The 17,062-nt window shown below is 28.6% G+C and overlaps 1 protein-coding gene across 1 annotated transcript; it reads left to right on the top strand.

Annotated features, from left to right (window-relative positions):
- Positions 1–528: 528 nt before the first annotated feature.
- On the top strand, positions 529–1,709 carry LOC105778797 (ethylene-responsive transcription factor WIN1). The gene is made up of 2 exons (XM_012602590.2): positions 529–820; positions 904–1,709. Exons 1-2 carry the CDS (start codon positions 741–743, stop codon positions 1,424–1,426), a joined length of 603 nt encoding a protein of 200 aa, XP_012458044.1. The 5' UTR covers positions 529–740; the 3' UTR covers positions 1,427–1,709.
- Positions 1,710–17,062: the final 15,353 nt, after the last annotated feature.

A 17,062-nucleotide genomic window follows, 5' to 3' on the forward strand; every position in this document is an offset into this window, starting at 1 on the left:
TTATACTTAAAAGATTACTTAAACAGTAGAACACTCACTTCTAAATCTTCTTCCAAGAATTTGGGCTATAAACACGCACTCTCTTGATATAATGACACTTGACAGGATCCAAATATTTTCTTCATTAAATTACCAAACCAAATAAGATAAATTTTTAATTACCTCAATAACAGTATGCAATTGATATTTCCGAATACCATTCAATAACTCTATACTCATTTTCCCTCAACAAGCTCATTGGGTAATTGGTTCCTTTGGCCTACATTAATACCTCTCTCCATGTGATGTTCCTACACTTCCTAAGAAAGGCCAATAATAAAAATAACTATTGGTAGTGTAAAGAAGACCAAAACAATGAAAAGAAAAGTTGTCCCATCAATGTCAATTTTTTACATTACTTTCAATCACATGGAATTATATTGCATGAGAAGCAACTGATGACAGAGTAGTACAATATGCAAGGTTAGACCCATGTCATTTATTCGGTAGGTTTCTTATGGTTTTTAAGGAAGGTGTAGGTGACGAATGACTCTATAGGACGGTACTTTTAGTATTTAGCCGACAATCCATCTTTTCAGTTAAAACTTTCCGCTGTGTAAAATCTCCCTTCATATATGATATCTCTTAGCTCTCGTATGCACTCTCATTCAACAACAATTCTATATCCATAGATGGTTCTTTTTTTCCTTTGAGCCTGATTTTTCCCCTGCCCTTTTCAACCCTCCATTTGTTTCCAAATTATGGTGCAATCAAAGAAGTTTAGAGGTGTTAGGCAGCGACACTGGGGCTCCTGGGTGTCTGAAATTCGCCATCCTTTATTGTAAGTCGTTTAAGCTACAAGATTTTCTTTTGTTTTTTGTTTTTTCCCTTTATTCTCCTTTGATTTGGTGGTATTTGTTGTAGAAAGAGAAGGGTATGGCTAGGAACATTTGAAACAGCTGAAGAAGCAGCCCGAGCTTATGACCAAGCAGCCATCTTAATGAGTGGAAGGAACGCAAAAACCAACTTCCCCATATCACAAACACCAAGTGGAGACCCAAAAGGCACTGAAAATACCCATTCAAGGGTACCATCAAATGAGCTATCTGAAATCCTCCATGCCAAGCTTAGAAAATGCAGCAAGGCACCTTCTCCTTCAATGACTTGTCTGAGGCTTGACACTGAGAATTCTCATATAGGAGTGTGGCAAAAGCGGGCAGGCCAGACCTCAGAATCCAATTGGGTAATGACTGTTGAGCTTGGAAAAGGAAATACTGAAGTTTCAGCGAATACGGTGCCTTCCAATAACCAAGGCTTAACTGGGCCTGAAGTGGGACCAGACATGGACGAAGAGGAGAGAATCGCACTACAAATGATAGAAGAGCTGCTTAATAGGAACTGTTCTTCATTTGATGAGCAAGAAGGAGATGGTAACTTGTTGCAGTAGTACCCATTAATTCTCTTGGGCTGTTCATTTGCTTTGGTTTGAAAAGTCATATAGTGTGTTGTATAGGATATTAATATCATGTCAGTCATCGGTGCATATATAAAAAATATATTAAGCATTCATGCAGAAAGGAGGGAAGGATACCATAATTAAGAAATTAAAGTCCGTCATATATATCACATAATTATAGCTTACAGCTATAGAAGGCGTCTGGTTTACATTTGCAAATGTTGTTTGTGAAAAAGAGAAATAATTGAATCATATATGAATTCTTTGTCTCGTATTTATATACTTCAAGTTATGTTTTGGTGTATTACCACGTTCTTTTGAGTTTGTTTTAAGCATCAGTTTGATCCCAATATAGCTTCTTTGAATCATGTATGAAATTGCATTCCAAAAATTGACCTCTTTATTTTCATCAATAACATACTTCCATTTGAACTATAAATATTAAAATTTTATTTACTCTTTATTTTAAATTTTTATGAGGTAAAATTTTGTTTTCATTTTCTTCATATTCAAGTTGATAATCAAAGTGTGGGATTTATTAGAAGTTGGAAGGTGTTTTAGTTTGTTAGTTTCCAAAACATATAGATTTACAGGTTTTTCATTTTGGAAATTTCAATTTCAATAACCAAAATTTGAAACATAATAATACCCTCCGTAAATTATTAATCAATTTCAAAAATAAAAAATTATATCATTGAATTATTTTAAAGTCGTTGAGTTGTTAAGTTATTTTTTAAAAAGTTCGATTATAGAGCTCTAAGTAACGATTTAATCATCCATAACTATCGACACGTAGAATATATCTTAGACCAAAATCGATTTGACGACTAGTGTCGGGGATCGAAAAAAAGCTATTTAGATTTTGGTTTGTAAATTTATGATTTCATAAATAAATAAATAAAACCTAAAGTGTAGAAGAGAATGAGATGAAATTTTTTCGACTGGTGCAGACGGTGCGAACAGAAAAAATTACACAAAAAACAATTTTAACAACTTAATCACTTAAATAGAAATTTTTAAATAATTTAATCTTTTAAAATTAAATAATATTTACTACTAAAAAAATGGGTTTAATATGGATTTAAGGGGAAAAAAAACAGGCATTGAAGTTTTCGAGAAACTTAAAAGGAATAACAAATGAGTAGTATTTTGGTATTTGATTATAAGGAAGATTAAGGAAGAGATTGAATGGCAACTTCAAAGAGATATTTCTTACAGAGAGAAATAGGGAGATTGTTAAAGAAGAAACCTAAGGGTATTGAATTTGTAGAATTATTTTAAAATTGTAAAAATTAATTTATTTGTTTAGATAAATATATTAGAGAATTTCAAAATTTATAAGTAATTTCGAGAGAAGATTTTAGTAACTCAATTAATTTCTCTTTTCAAATTCTATCTCAATAAGTGATTTTTAATATTTTATTTCCATCATAAGATAAAAGATTTAAACTTAAAAATCATTTTTAAATTTTTCTTTATTAAAACTATTTATAAATTTTTACATATATAATAATATTCGTATTGGAAATTTTTATAATATTTATTTTAAAATAATTATTCTTATTTTATAATTTGTAAAATACCAGTAATTTAATTTTTAAATCAATTATTTATTCAAACAAAACATTTATAAATCTTCATAAATTCTAAAATATTAACATTTTAAAATCTCAAAAATTTAAAATTTCGCAACTAAACACACTAATATTTTTTTAATTACTCATTTACCTTTCTATTACGTGAAAAAGATGATAATATGACAGATTTTCATTTATGAAAATGATTTGAAAGTTCGTGCACCATATTGGATAAAAGAACAGCACTTTTAGGGTAAATTTATAGATATTCACCTAATTATTAAAATTTTTATTTTAAGTACTCAAAATAAAAAGTTTGCAATTTAATTATCTATGTTACATAAGTCAATCATTTTGGTCACTCCAAATAAAATCACAAACGGCAAGCTGATGTGGCATAATAACAAATTTAGCCCCTCAGCTTCAAAATATTATATCAATTTATTCATAATTTTAGAAAATCAACTCTCAAAATTTACAAATGTTCATAATTTGATTCTAATTTTAAAATCCCCCACTCCGTCCCTCTCCCTCTCATGTTCCCCCATCGGACCTCCCCCCACCCTCGCAAATATTCACAAGCTGATATTGAACATGTCTCGAGACAATAACTATCATACCTCAAAACAAAGTATTCACTTATCTCGAGACAAGCAAACATTGAAGTTAAGCTAGGTTTGCTTTATTAAAAGCTAAGCTAATATATTATCAATCATCTAGTAAAGATTTAATAATTTATTTTTAGTAATAAATTTAATAACATATTAATAACTTAGACCATCAATACTATTAATTTATAATTAATTATTTTTAAATTATAAACAAAATTATTTATTAGTAAATTATAAATCATATATTATTAATTTATAATTATGTATTTTTAACATAGAATGATTGAATGATATATATGCTGGTGGCACAACACATATTACCTTGTCTTCTAACATAGAATTGTCCTCATGCTATTATAATTTTGAATTTTAAATATATACATATATATATAGTTCTAACTGCTTAACTTTTCAAGAAAATTTTTTAGTTACTAAACTTTGAAAATTCATAATTTGATCACCAAATTTATGGCTCGTTGTTGACTTAAACTTTATATTGATTTAACTATCAACACTTTTTCAAATTTGATATGTTAAATGATTTGCTGTTTTGCTACTTATCTAATAGATAAATAGGGATGTTCAAATTTTAGTTAAAATCGGTTTAATTCGGTTAATCGGTTGGTTAACCAATCTAATTCAGTAGGAGGTCGGTTAATGATTTTTTGAAAGTTTAGTTATCAGTTAATTCGGTTCAAAATCGGGTAATTAATCAAACTTCATAATTAATAATACAAATTATATGTAGTTTTAATTCAGATAATTAGGTGAATCAATTTATTTATTTTTTATATGTTTTATACTTGTTTTAACTAAAAAAAACCATATAAATTTCGGTTCGTTTGATTTTTGTTTGAAAAAATTTCAGTTCAGTTAACCGTTTGAACACCCCTACAGATAAGAATGGAAAACAAAAAATTTAAAGTTTAGAATGCGTGGAATGAAAGCCTAATTTCTAATCATATGCTTCGAAAGTATTTAGGCTCAAGACCCACCATACGTAATTATATATTTAAATCTTTGAGTCTCGCTATATGTGAATTTAATTCGATTACATTTTATTATTTCAAAAAAAAATTAAGCTTAATGTTGTTACTCCATTCTAGATCACAATATCAATTTTATAGGGTAAAGGAATCAAAATACAAATGATGGAGTGGACAACAAGATGGCCTCAGGTGTAAAACATCAGTATTATCATTAAAATTGAAAGATGAACAATAGACTGAATGCATGGGGTTGGATAATGAAGGATTAAATGGAAACAAATATATGATTTATACATCTCACATATCTTTTTCGTTAACATTTTCCATTAATTTGCTAAGAAAAAGATGTGAATGATAGATAGATAACCAATAATAAACAGTAGCAGCAGCCAAATTAAGCCACTTCTTTGGCTTGTACTTGTTTCATTAATTAAAGCTTGGTGTCTAAATCTTAATCATGTCCAAATCCAACATTTGATTAATATCAATGTACCAGCAGGAGAAGTTTTTGCCATTGTGATTATCTGAGAAAGCAATAGGTTTGATGGGTGATATATCATTAAGTTTGAAATTTTGGCACATCTATGAACTATAAACTCAAAATATTGTTTAGTTTTTATGTTTATGTTTATTTTGAACTTTGCATAAACCATTTTCTTTGTAATATTAGCTCTTTCTTTTTCAACAAGAATTTTGTTTGATCCATAGTGTAATAGGTGAGAAAATAATTAATAAAATCAATTTTATTTTTATTTTTCTGCCAATGCGGGAGGATATGGGTTGAAGTGCATCATCCTTTTATTTATGAGTTAGGAGGGGCTATGAATAGTTCTAAGCATTATGTCAAAATGAGCAGAAATGATTAGAACCTATAATGAAATTATTCAAAAAAAAATCATATACAAAATCAACAATTCATAATGAAATTAATGTCCGATTAACTTGTAACAACAATATAACCAGAGACAGCGAGGCAGTATTTTAGCTACTTAAAACCTTCCAAAATTTTGCTAACTAACCAATCGTACAAGTATAAGATAATTAAGTTTTTTATATTAAAAACTAAAAGTTTATTTAGATTTTTCTCATCAACTTACCACTTACCAAGTAAGTGTGTAAGTATATATTTCTTTGCTGCAAAAAGAAATTGTCTTGAAGATGAATGCCTAAGTTATAGAAATTGAAACTTAAGAGCTATATGTATATTACAACTGTTAAAATAAAATGGAAAGAAAGTAGTACCTCTAACATTTAAACACCTTCCATTCTCCCAAACAAATTTTACATGGATACTATTTTTGTTTAAACAGGCCTCAATTTATGCATTGGGTCGTTGATTCATTAGCATATATGCATATAACAATGAAGCATGATTTCCTCTTGTGTATATATATATATATGTATGTAAGTTTACTGGTATGGATTGTACTTAAATAAGATTTTTTTTTTTGGGTAAAATTAAGATAAGCTTTAAATAGATCATGAAAAATGCATGCAACCATTAGGTTCTTAATACGCAGAAGAATTTGGTACCAAGAACCTAGAAATAAAAATATTACTTAAATTTCTCAAAAACAAAATATTACATTTTTTTTATAAAAAGGAAATTACTATCTCTACTTAAATAATCTCGACAATCATTACTATTAATCCAAATTTAGAAGCAGGATACAAAGTCAATTATGATATTATTTTCAGGAAAACTAAATAAATGGGTTAGCCAAAGCCAAGATAGTTGGTTGGCCTTCAATGTTGTAATGTTTGTTGGATTAAATAAAGTTGTCTTGGTCTTTGGAGGCTATTTATTTTTAGTGGTCCCTACTGATATACAGATATATCACCCCATTCTTTGTACCTTGATATGATGTTTGAATTAATTGACAAGCCATTAAGCTAAAACCTCCAATCTAACTATAAGAAAGAGACATCTACCCATTTTATCAAAGGAAAAAAAGAATGAGGGGGGGACAGTCACCAATAGTTCAATTTTTGTAATTTTAGATTTTAATTAATAATAACCACGAAAAATAACGGTTTTAAAATATCAACAATAAATAATCATGAGGTATGGTATAATGGTCGCTCATCTTATCTATTAGTAATATGGCTGGGAGTTCGATCTCCACTTATAGAAACTAAACATATTTCATGATTAATCGTTTATTTTTTTTTAAAAATATCGGAATGAGAAAATTAATCATTCGACAGTGAATATCCTAATTACGATAAAAAAATTAAGTAATAATTAAGATTTTCATGCTAGTTGCTATTGATAGAGTCTCGACTCTTGAGGTACCAAAAAATTTATATGTGAGAAAATGTGGAAATTTAATTAATTAATTAAAGAAAGAAAGAACAAAAAGAAAATAAAAGAGATAGAAGGCTAAATACTATAAAATACCCCTTAAGAAATAATGTAAAAATCAATTAAGTCTTCATTATTTTATTGCATCCAATAAGTACTCGAATTTTTTCTTCAATCAATAAAGCCCTCGTGGATAGAAACCGTTAGCTGATAACTTTCACTAATTTGGCACTTTTCTTGTCCCCGTGACCATTCACGTGATTGAGTTTGTTGACTTAACGTTATTTTATTTTAAGGTAAATTAAATTTTAGGTCACTAAATTATTAGTAAATTTACGTTTGATTATTTAACTTTAAAGAGTTATAAAATGATCATTGAACTATTAAAAATATTTCATTTAAGCCTATGGCTGTTAAGTTTCTTTTTTTTTAAGTCCAATTAGTGAGCTCCAAGAGATAATTCGACAATAGGTACAATGGATCAGTACTCATTGACGAGTGGAAGAACATACTTTAGATTTAAGTCAATTTGACGATTAGCGTTAAAGATTGGAAAAGAAAGTTGTTTGAATTTTGGTTCGCAGTTATGTAACGTTCAAAGTTTTTTCATGAAAAAAAATATATAGAAGAGAATGGGAAAGAGAGCTTTCGATTGGTGTAGGTGGTGCAAATAGAGAAGGCCATACAACATTGACTTTAACAAACTTAGTGACTTAAATGAAAACTTTCAAATAGTTCAATGATCAATTTGTAACTTTTTGAAGTTGTGTGACCAAAACGTAAACTTTCTAATAATTTAGTGGCCTTTGGTAGTTTACCCTTTATCTTAATATCACATTAGAAAATAATTAAAATTATAAAAATGTTTCTAAAATGTTTCTAAAAATTCTAAAAGTTATAGTGATTTCAAAAAATTATGAAAAATAATAAGTAAAAAATCTTACAATATTTAAAAATTTAAAAATTAAAAAAAGTTATAAGAATTTCCAAAATATTAAAAATTTCATAAAAATCTAAAAATTTTAAAAATATATGAAAAAAACTGAAATAAATCCCTTAAATTGAAGATATTATAAAAGTTTGAAAATTGAACTAAAAATTAAAACAAAAACTTTTATATCAAATTTGAAATTTTTAATATAAAATTTGAGAAAAAAATAAAAATTTGAAAAAAAAATGTTGTTGAAAGAACACAATTCTTTTTTTTTTTAACTTGAATAGGCATCTTGATCTAAAAACAACCAAAATTGTGACACCTCACACCCAATCCGATCACCAGGTCTGAATATGTGGCATTAAATTATATTATCGGGGAAACTCATATCAATTTTTGTTTCATTTATCGTGTAACAGGAAATCAAACAAATTAAGTCTCATACATTTCCAACTATACATATAAACGTGTTCAATGATTGTCAAGTAAAGTCAGTTAATGCATTTGGGGATTAAACTAAATAAAATTCGGAGTTAAGATTCAAATCTAAACTCCAAATACCAAAGTCCAGCAGCGTGCCTTGAGACAATGATACCATGTCTCAAGATAGGCTTTTCCAATTTCACTAATTTTGCTTCGATGTGGATGTCTCGAGACATTTGATCCATGTCTCGAGACTAGATCTTTCATGCCTCGAGACAAGGATTGAGACACCAATCCCCTATTTTCTTAATTTAGCTTCAATGTTTGGATGTTTCAAGATGATGGGTTCTTGTCTCGAGACTTGGAATAGGGCAAATCTATTTTATTTTCAAAGTGCCTTATTTCGAGACACAAGTCATTCTGTCTCAAGACTTGTTTCATAACACAAGTGCATTGTTTTTGTAAGTAATCAAGTGACTTTCTTGTCTCAATATACCACGAACATGTCTCAAGACCACAAGAACAAAATTGACCATTTGGTGCATTTCATTGCTTTAGGTCTCAAGACTGATCAAAGAAGTCTTAAGAAAGAATGGCTTATGTTTTGAAACAATGACACTTCAAAGATAAAATAGATTTTCCCTGTTCTTGGTCTCCAGACAAGAACCCCTTGTCTCGAGACATTAAAAAATCAAAGTTAAATTAAGAAAATAGTGAATTTGTCTCAAGCCTTATCTCAAAATATGAAAGATCTAGTCTTGAGACATGGACCTGGTGTTTCAAGACATATCCACATCGAAGCAAAAATAGACACATTAGAAAAACCTGTCTCGAGACATGGTATCATTTTCTTGAGACAACACTATTGGACTTTGGTATTTAGAGTTTAGATTTGAATAGTAACTCCGAATTTGATTCCGTTTAATCCCCAAATACATTAAATGACTTTATTTGACAATTATTGAACACATTTATATGTATAGTTAGAAATATATGAGACTTAATTTTTTTTATTTCCTATAACATAATAAATGAAATAAAAGTTAGTATGAGTTGCTTCGGCAACGTAATGTGACGTCACACACTTGGAATTGGTGACAAGGTCGAGTGTGGGGTGTCATAAAAATGGTAGAGCTGGTAAATAGGCAGGCTCTGTTTTTTTTTTACTCTGGATTTTTTTTGGGTTTAATTTTTGTAATACCCCGAAAATTACTACAGTAAGAAAGTAAGATAATATCCTTTACATAGTAACATAAGGAAATAAAGTGACAAAAAAGATAATTTTGAGTTATGTCAACATTGGGAAGTATATTATGACATATTAATTTAAGAAATGATTAAATCGCAAAAGTGAGAAAAGTTTTGTTGCCCAAGAGTAAATACTCAAAATTTGAGGGGTTAAAGTGTAAATATGAAAAATTTAAAAGACCAATAGTGTAAATATTTTAAGGGTGAAATAATCTAGAAACTAAGAAAATGGATGAATTGGGACCAAATTGAATAGGTGAAGAATTATGAGGGGCTAGATCGTAATTTCACCAAATTAAGTGATGACTCAAGGATGAAATTTTAAAATATTATAAAGGGGAAAATGGTCAATTAGAAGAAATGGAAATCTAGAAGATAATGATGATGTTGGAGATATTTTAGATTAAATAAATAAATAAATATTAGTTTATTAATATTTTAATTTGATTTTTAAATGATATTTTATTATTTTATTATTATTCTATTTAGTATATAAATGGAAGGAAAGATGAAGAATCATCATCTTCTTCTCATGCATCCAACGTATGAAGAGAAAAGAAAGAAAGAAACTTTCTTTTCTTTACAATTTGGTCCTTTCACCAAATACTCATCATTTTCACTTAGAAATCAAAAGAATTTCCATATCCATCAAGAGAGAAAGATAACAAGGAGACTATGGGGAGCTAGAACATCAAGTTAGATTCAAGAAAGAGAAGCTGGAGGAGAGAGAAAATCAAGTTAAATGTTGAAACTAATAGGACAAGGTAAGAACATCAAGATTTCAATATATTTTTAAGTTTGATATTATTGAAAAAGCATAGAAATGATGTTATAGTAGATTTTTCTTAACAAAGGTCTTATGTTCTTGATATATTAGTGAAGTGAAATAAGAGAAAGTGATGGGAAATATTATAGAGAAAAGGAATAAGGGAGTTTTAAACTTAGTAATCAACATCTTGCATTAAAACAGTTTTTGACAGCAGCAGTAGTCCAAATTTAAAAAATCACCAAAAATTTTGGGAATCAAATTAGAAGATGAATAAAATATGAAATTAAATCTTAATGATTCTAGCTTCTTGTAGAAGAAATGGTGTAAGCAATGGAGTTTTAAATCATGAGATATAATAAATTTTGTGAGACAATGTCAGAATGAATTCGGGTTCCCCTGTTCTGACTTTGGAAAATCATTAAAAATTGTATAAAAATAATTAGGGGCATAAATTTAGATGTCTAAATTCTTAGTGAGTATACTTTTAATAGAAACAAACGAGAACATTATCCTAATCCCGTACGAAGCGAAAATTAATTTTTAGTGAAGAAGGGTTGAAACTGTCAGACAGCAGAATAGGGATGACTTTAAAGAATAAACTGTACTTATTGGATAAACCATAAATTCTGAAAAGTTTATGGTAAGAAAATATGTGAGTCTAGTTTCATATAAATTTAGCGGATCTTAATTTAGAGTTCTGTTGCTCAATATATAAATAATTTAGTGACCATGACTCAAGTGGACAACTTTGAATGAACATATAAATAAATAGTGAAATTATAGACAATGTTACATATAAACATGTTATATACATTAAGGATGTGGAATGGGGAGGAGGAGGAGGAAAATATATGATTATTCAACTAGCATGAGTTTTCATTAAAATGGCTAATTTGCATGTTTTAGATTCAGGGACTAAATTGAATAAAAGTAAAATTTTAAGGGTAATTTTGTAAAAAGTCAAAAGTGACCAAATTGCATGAAATGAATTGTTTTATTATTTAAATTAATAAATTGAATGAAATATTAATTTAGATCAAGATTGAGTGAAAATTGAGGAAAATAGAAAATTACCAAAATGTCTCGAATTATGGTATTTCTACAATTTAGCACGGTAAGTTCGTATGAATTATATTCGTATAATTTTAATTAAAGTGAATGTTATTTGGTGATGAATATTATATAAATATGTGTTTTATTATTGGAATTAAAATATTATTGGTAATATGTATAATTATTAGATGCATTGAAATGATTATCGGAAGCTCCATTGGGTTGGAAGCTTGTCGGAGATATATCACACTATCCATTGGTACTATCAGTAATTTTGGATGATTTGATTCTGGTTATAATGACATGTATAAGTTAAATTGGCCAACGTTAGCTCATTAATGTTTTGATTTTGATTGGTTATAAATATGAATGCTTGATGAAATGAAATGTTTGTAAATTAATTTGTAAACTCCGGTAATACTCTATAATCCTATTCTGGAAATGGATACGGGTTAGGGGTGTTACAGTTTTTGTGGGCTCAAATTTTTTCGAATTCGAACTTGGATCGAGTTGAGTGGGCTTTGATGGATTCAAATAATTTTGAATTTTTTAAGTTATAAATATTTCAATTTCGATTGTAATAATCATTTTATTTTTAATTGATAACAACACAATTTAGATTTGTCTTATAAAAAACATAAATTACATATATTTAATAGGATTTTTATATAAAATAATTAAAATGCTCATTGTATGTAAATTTATTATATAATATGCATATGAATTGATGAAAATATATTTTATTGTTTTTATTATATTCATTAGAGTTTTTATATAAAATAATTGAAGTACTTATTCGATGTAATATTTATTATTATATGATATGCATATGAATTGATAGAAATATCTTTTATTCTTTATTATTATATTTTATTGACATTGAATAACTTTTATCTTTCTTATTAAATTTATAAACTTAATACTTATTTTAAAATATTTATTTCAAAACCCACATATATTACACTAAGCCCAAACCCATATAATATATCCATTATTACCAAACCCAAAATAAATTAATTATATCCCAAATTTCAAGTGTAGCATCCCCCACCTATTTTGACGCACTGTACGAGTAGGAGGTGCTATCAGAGCACTTTCAAGCTTTAACCAAAATTTTCTTTTATAAAAGCCTTCATTTTACAACATTTCAATGTGGTTTGGATCAAATTGACCAATTTTAGAATAATTAAAATTTACTATTAATTATTTTGAGTATTTTAAAACTTAAGGGGCACATCTAAATCATAGAATAATTGTTTGAAGCCCACTAGTTTAAACAAAGTCATTCGGGTGGAGGAAAATAGGAGTTTTATCAAAATTTAAAACTTTGAAAAATTTAAATAAAATCATAAAAATAATATAAAAACATTTTGAAGGCTATGAAATCAACTTAAAATTATTTAAAAATATTTTTTGGGTGATTGGAGATGCATGGGATCAAGTACGAGCCTTGAAGGGCTTAAAATGATCAAAATAGTGTGGGGGCACTATCCAGGGTCCAAGGTATCAGTACCTAAGGCGTAGTTATTGGTACCCAATTTCATGTAATGTAGTTTTTGACATCAACTTGGATACCGACACCTAAGGAAAAGGTATTGGACCCTAGACCCCTTAAGCTAAAATTTAAGCAGAAAAACATGTTCAAACATCACCATATCATTTCATTAAGAATCAAACATTATAATTCAATTTCAAAACCTATTCAAACTCATAATTCAAGCCATAAACACATTTAAAGTAAACCATGAAAAAAATCTTAATTAAAAACATAAAAAAGACTCGAGTTACAACTCAAATTCTACAATTACAATATAAGAAATAAGTTCTTCTATACATGTCAATTTCTATTATAAAAAACATCCAAAATAACTATGTATAACCTCAGGATAATTGATGATACGAAGCTCCCAATTTCGGACCTTATACTTTTCGTCGCATGAGCTTAAAAAACTCAATCAGCATTCATAGATAAACCTACTTTACCATTTCTTATAACTTATGCCAATTATGAAGTTACACTTTTTATAGGCTGTTTATAAAAAGAACAAAGATTCTCTTCACTTATAGTCATTCATTAGGCCTAAGACATGTAAAGGCCAGTTTTTCATTGCTTAAAAAAAACACTTCTGACCCTACAAGCACTTTTGGAAGAAAAACTGTGAAGAGCAAGCTGTTTTTTGCTGAAATTTTTAGCTTTTTCTCCCTCAAAAGCACTTTTAGTGCTTAATTACTTTTTCACCCCTCCAATAACATAGTATTTTCCTTTTTTTTCTTGGTGCTTAATTACAAATGTGTTAAAATCATTAATTAAAAATAAAAAAATATTTTTAAAATACTAATTACAAATATTTAATGGTTATATTTAAATATTTAAAATATAGTTTATATATTCTAATTAAATTTTATAAATAATTAATATTTATTGCTTAAAATATTTAAAATTTATATTTCATATATTAAAATATTAACAACAAGTTATAATATTTTTTATATTCTTACTAAAATATAATAATATTAACTAATTTAAATATTATTTAAATGTATATTTGTTACTTGATAATAACATGTCTAAAATGGACATTTTATTTCTCAAAAGCACTTTTTGACAGTAATACTAAACACTCAAATTTTAAACTAAACTTTTCAAAAGCACTTCTCAAAAGCATTTTTTCAGAACACTTTTCAAAAACAATGAAGAACTACCCTAAATATGTTTTCATATCATCAGTCACCCTACACGCATATGGTGGTTACCAATATATTCCTTCTTCTTTATCACTTGTTACGCATTCATTTAATTAATTTTCTAGTTATTCTCTTATTCACTCACTTTTAGGTCCACATGTATTCCCTTAATCAATCCTTTCATATTTGACCAAGTTTATAATCTTTTCATTGACACTAATATATACTTAGCACATGTGACTTTTTTTTGTTTCGATTATAGCAAGAAACATTCACTTATAGTTCTTCTTAGCCAATTTTAAGCACTTTGACTTTATTAAACCTTCGTAAAATAAAATTAAATATTCAAGATTCCAACTGAACATCCTACATTTGTTGCACAATAAGTGCAACCCAACCATCACACCAAGCATTAGAGCCTTATTATGCACTTATGTGTAGTGCCGTAAAGCTTCTAACACAAAGAACGCACACTAATCCTTATTGACATGCCAATTATACCTTCACTATTTCACTAATCCCTATTGTATTACAAAATCCATATCACACATCATCACCACATGGCAATTCATATACACATTTTTCATGATTTCATTTCCATGTTATATCATATTAAATTTATGATCTCGATTATACATCATATATATATATATATTCATTAATTTCATATAACCATTTTCACATTTTTACCTTATATTGAATCTGTGGAAATTTTGCAAGAATTTGCAATTCAATGCATTACTTGGACATAATGACATTATTAAAATTTTGATTTAACTAACATGATTCATACATGTTCCTACATATCCAAATATACTCGTTATCACTTTCATAGCAACCAAAGTTTCCCATTTCATTTGATTAGCTTATAACGTATTTTTCTATAACACATTAATGACTTATTTCATAACATTTTACTTGTTTACAATCCTTTAATTCATAACATTTGCATGCATACATTTCACTATCATTTTCACATTTATTACATAAATTTATCATTTTTTTTCCTAATATAATAACGTAGAATAAGTAGGAGTATCCAAAGTTACTTGTCTCTTGGATGCTCTTAAACACAGTATCATGCCTCCAAAAACTTGTTTCCATCATCATCATCTTAACTTGGAAGCTCAATATCAACATCTCCTCATTTTCCATATACACAAAAACATATCCAAAATTAATACACAAGCTTTCCTAGCTTGTTAATGGAAATTAGTATTTATTACCTTGATGAAACTTTCTCTCACTAGCTTCTATTTTCTCTCTAACTTGAATGGTGAAGTTGATGGAGGAATTGAGATTAGAATTAAGTTTCCTACTTGATTTTATCAAGAAATCAAACGTTTTGATGCTAAGAAATGGTTTGATCTTAGAAGAAAAGATAAGAAAATGAGAAGAAAGAAGGGTTTCCATAAGGGGTTTGGCTGGCTGCTGCCAGGTAATGGTGTGGGTTCTTCCCCCCTTTTTTTCACTTTAAAAATGCTAAAGTGGGCCAAAGGCCCAAAGTTTTAAAAGTTTTGGCTCTCTCTTCCAATACATAATCCAATGCCCCTTTTTTTAAATTTTAAGTTTTAAAAATGTGAGTAAATGCCACTATAGTTATAAATAAGACATATTGGTTATTTTCCTACCTTTAGTCGACACCATGTTAAAACATGAGTTTTGTCATGTAAAAGATAAAGACTAAGGTAAATATGAATTTTCTCTATTGGAAACTATTAAATGAAATGGATATGCATAAGGCCTAAAGAAATGTGTAAATGTGTATTTAAATGTAAAGCATATTTGGTGACTACATGTGAAAATGAACATGCTCATAAGGCCTTTATTAATATTGATTTGATCATGAGTATGTGAAGACACTTAAGGTGCACCTATATGATATGTGTACATATGTTTGTTAATGACCTTGGTGGATATATGTTAATTATAATTGTAAAGTTCCTTAGTAGACATTTCACTGATGAAGAGTTGAGTGGTAACAATGCTATTAACGAGAGCTTCATTGATAAACAATTATTCTGTTTAGAGTGTTGTCAAGTGTAAGGGAAGCCATCGTCGGCACCATGATATGTTGGTATTGTGAACTGTTTTGTAGAAGGGTTTTTTTTTCCCAATTAATGCCTCGACTCAACAAAAACAAAAGATTATGCATGATGCAAGGGACTACATTTGGGAGGAATCGTATGCCTTCCAGTAGTGTACTGATAAACTAATTCTTCGTTATGTGGTAGAGGAAGAAGTTGTCAAGATTTTAGAAGGATGTCATGCTTCACCTTGTGGAGATCATTTCGGAGGCAAACGAACGGCGCAAAAAGTGCTACATTTGAGGTTTTATTGGCCTACCATGATTTGGGGTTCTTATGAGTTTGTAAGAAAATGTGATTGTTGCCAACGTACAGGAAATATCTCCAAACGAGATGAGATACCCTAAAAAGGAATTTTGGAAGTAGAAATGTTCGATGTTTGAGGAATTGACTTTATGGGTTTGTTTCCAAGTTCTTTTGGTAATCATTACATTTTATTGGAGGTGAACTATATTTCTAAATGGGTGGAAGTGATTGTGATACCAACGAATGATACGAAACCAGTGGTGAAATTCTTCAAGGAAAACATTTTCTCTAGATTTGGAACTCCAGGAGAACTTTTAAGTGATGAAGGATCCCATTTTTGTAGCAAGCAAATGGACAATGAGTCGAACATTATTTTGGAAGGGCGTTTGACACACCTCAAGAGGTTATGTATTTGGATTTCATTGTGTGTTAAGTGAAGTTGGGGAACCCATGGAAGTGGAACATGGTAGATGAATTTTGGATGAGTAGTGAAGACTCATAACTGAGAACTCATTTTGAACTTGGATGATTATTTTTGTTTTTGTTTTTCTTTCTTTATTATTGTATATTTTATTTTGGTGTGTTTTATATGTTTTTCTATGTAGGTTCGCTCACCGGAAGTTACACAACATTTTTGAGCTTTCAACGAAGTTTGAAGAGGACCTCAAAAATTTTCTGCACATCACCTTTTACCAATGGA

This window comes from Gossypium raimondii, chromosome 7 (assembly GCF_025698545.1).
Source record: "Gossypium raimondii isolate GPD5lz chromosome 7, ASM2569854v1, whole genome shotgun sequence".
NCBI lineage: Eukaryota > Viridiplantae > Streptophyta > Magnoliopsida > Malvales > Malvaceae > Gossypium > Gossypium raimondii.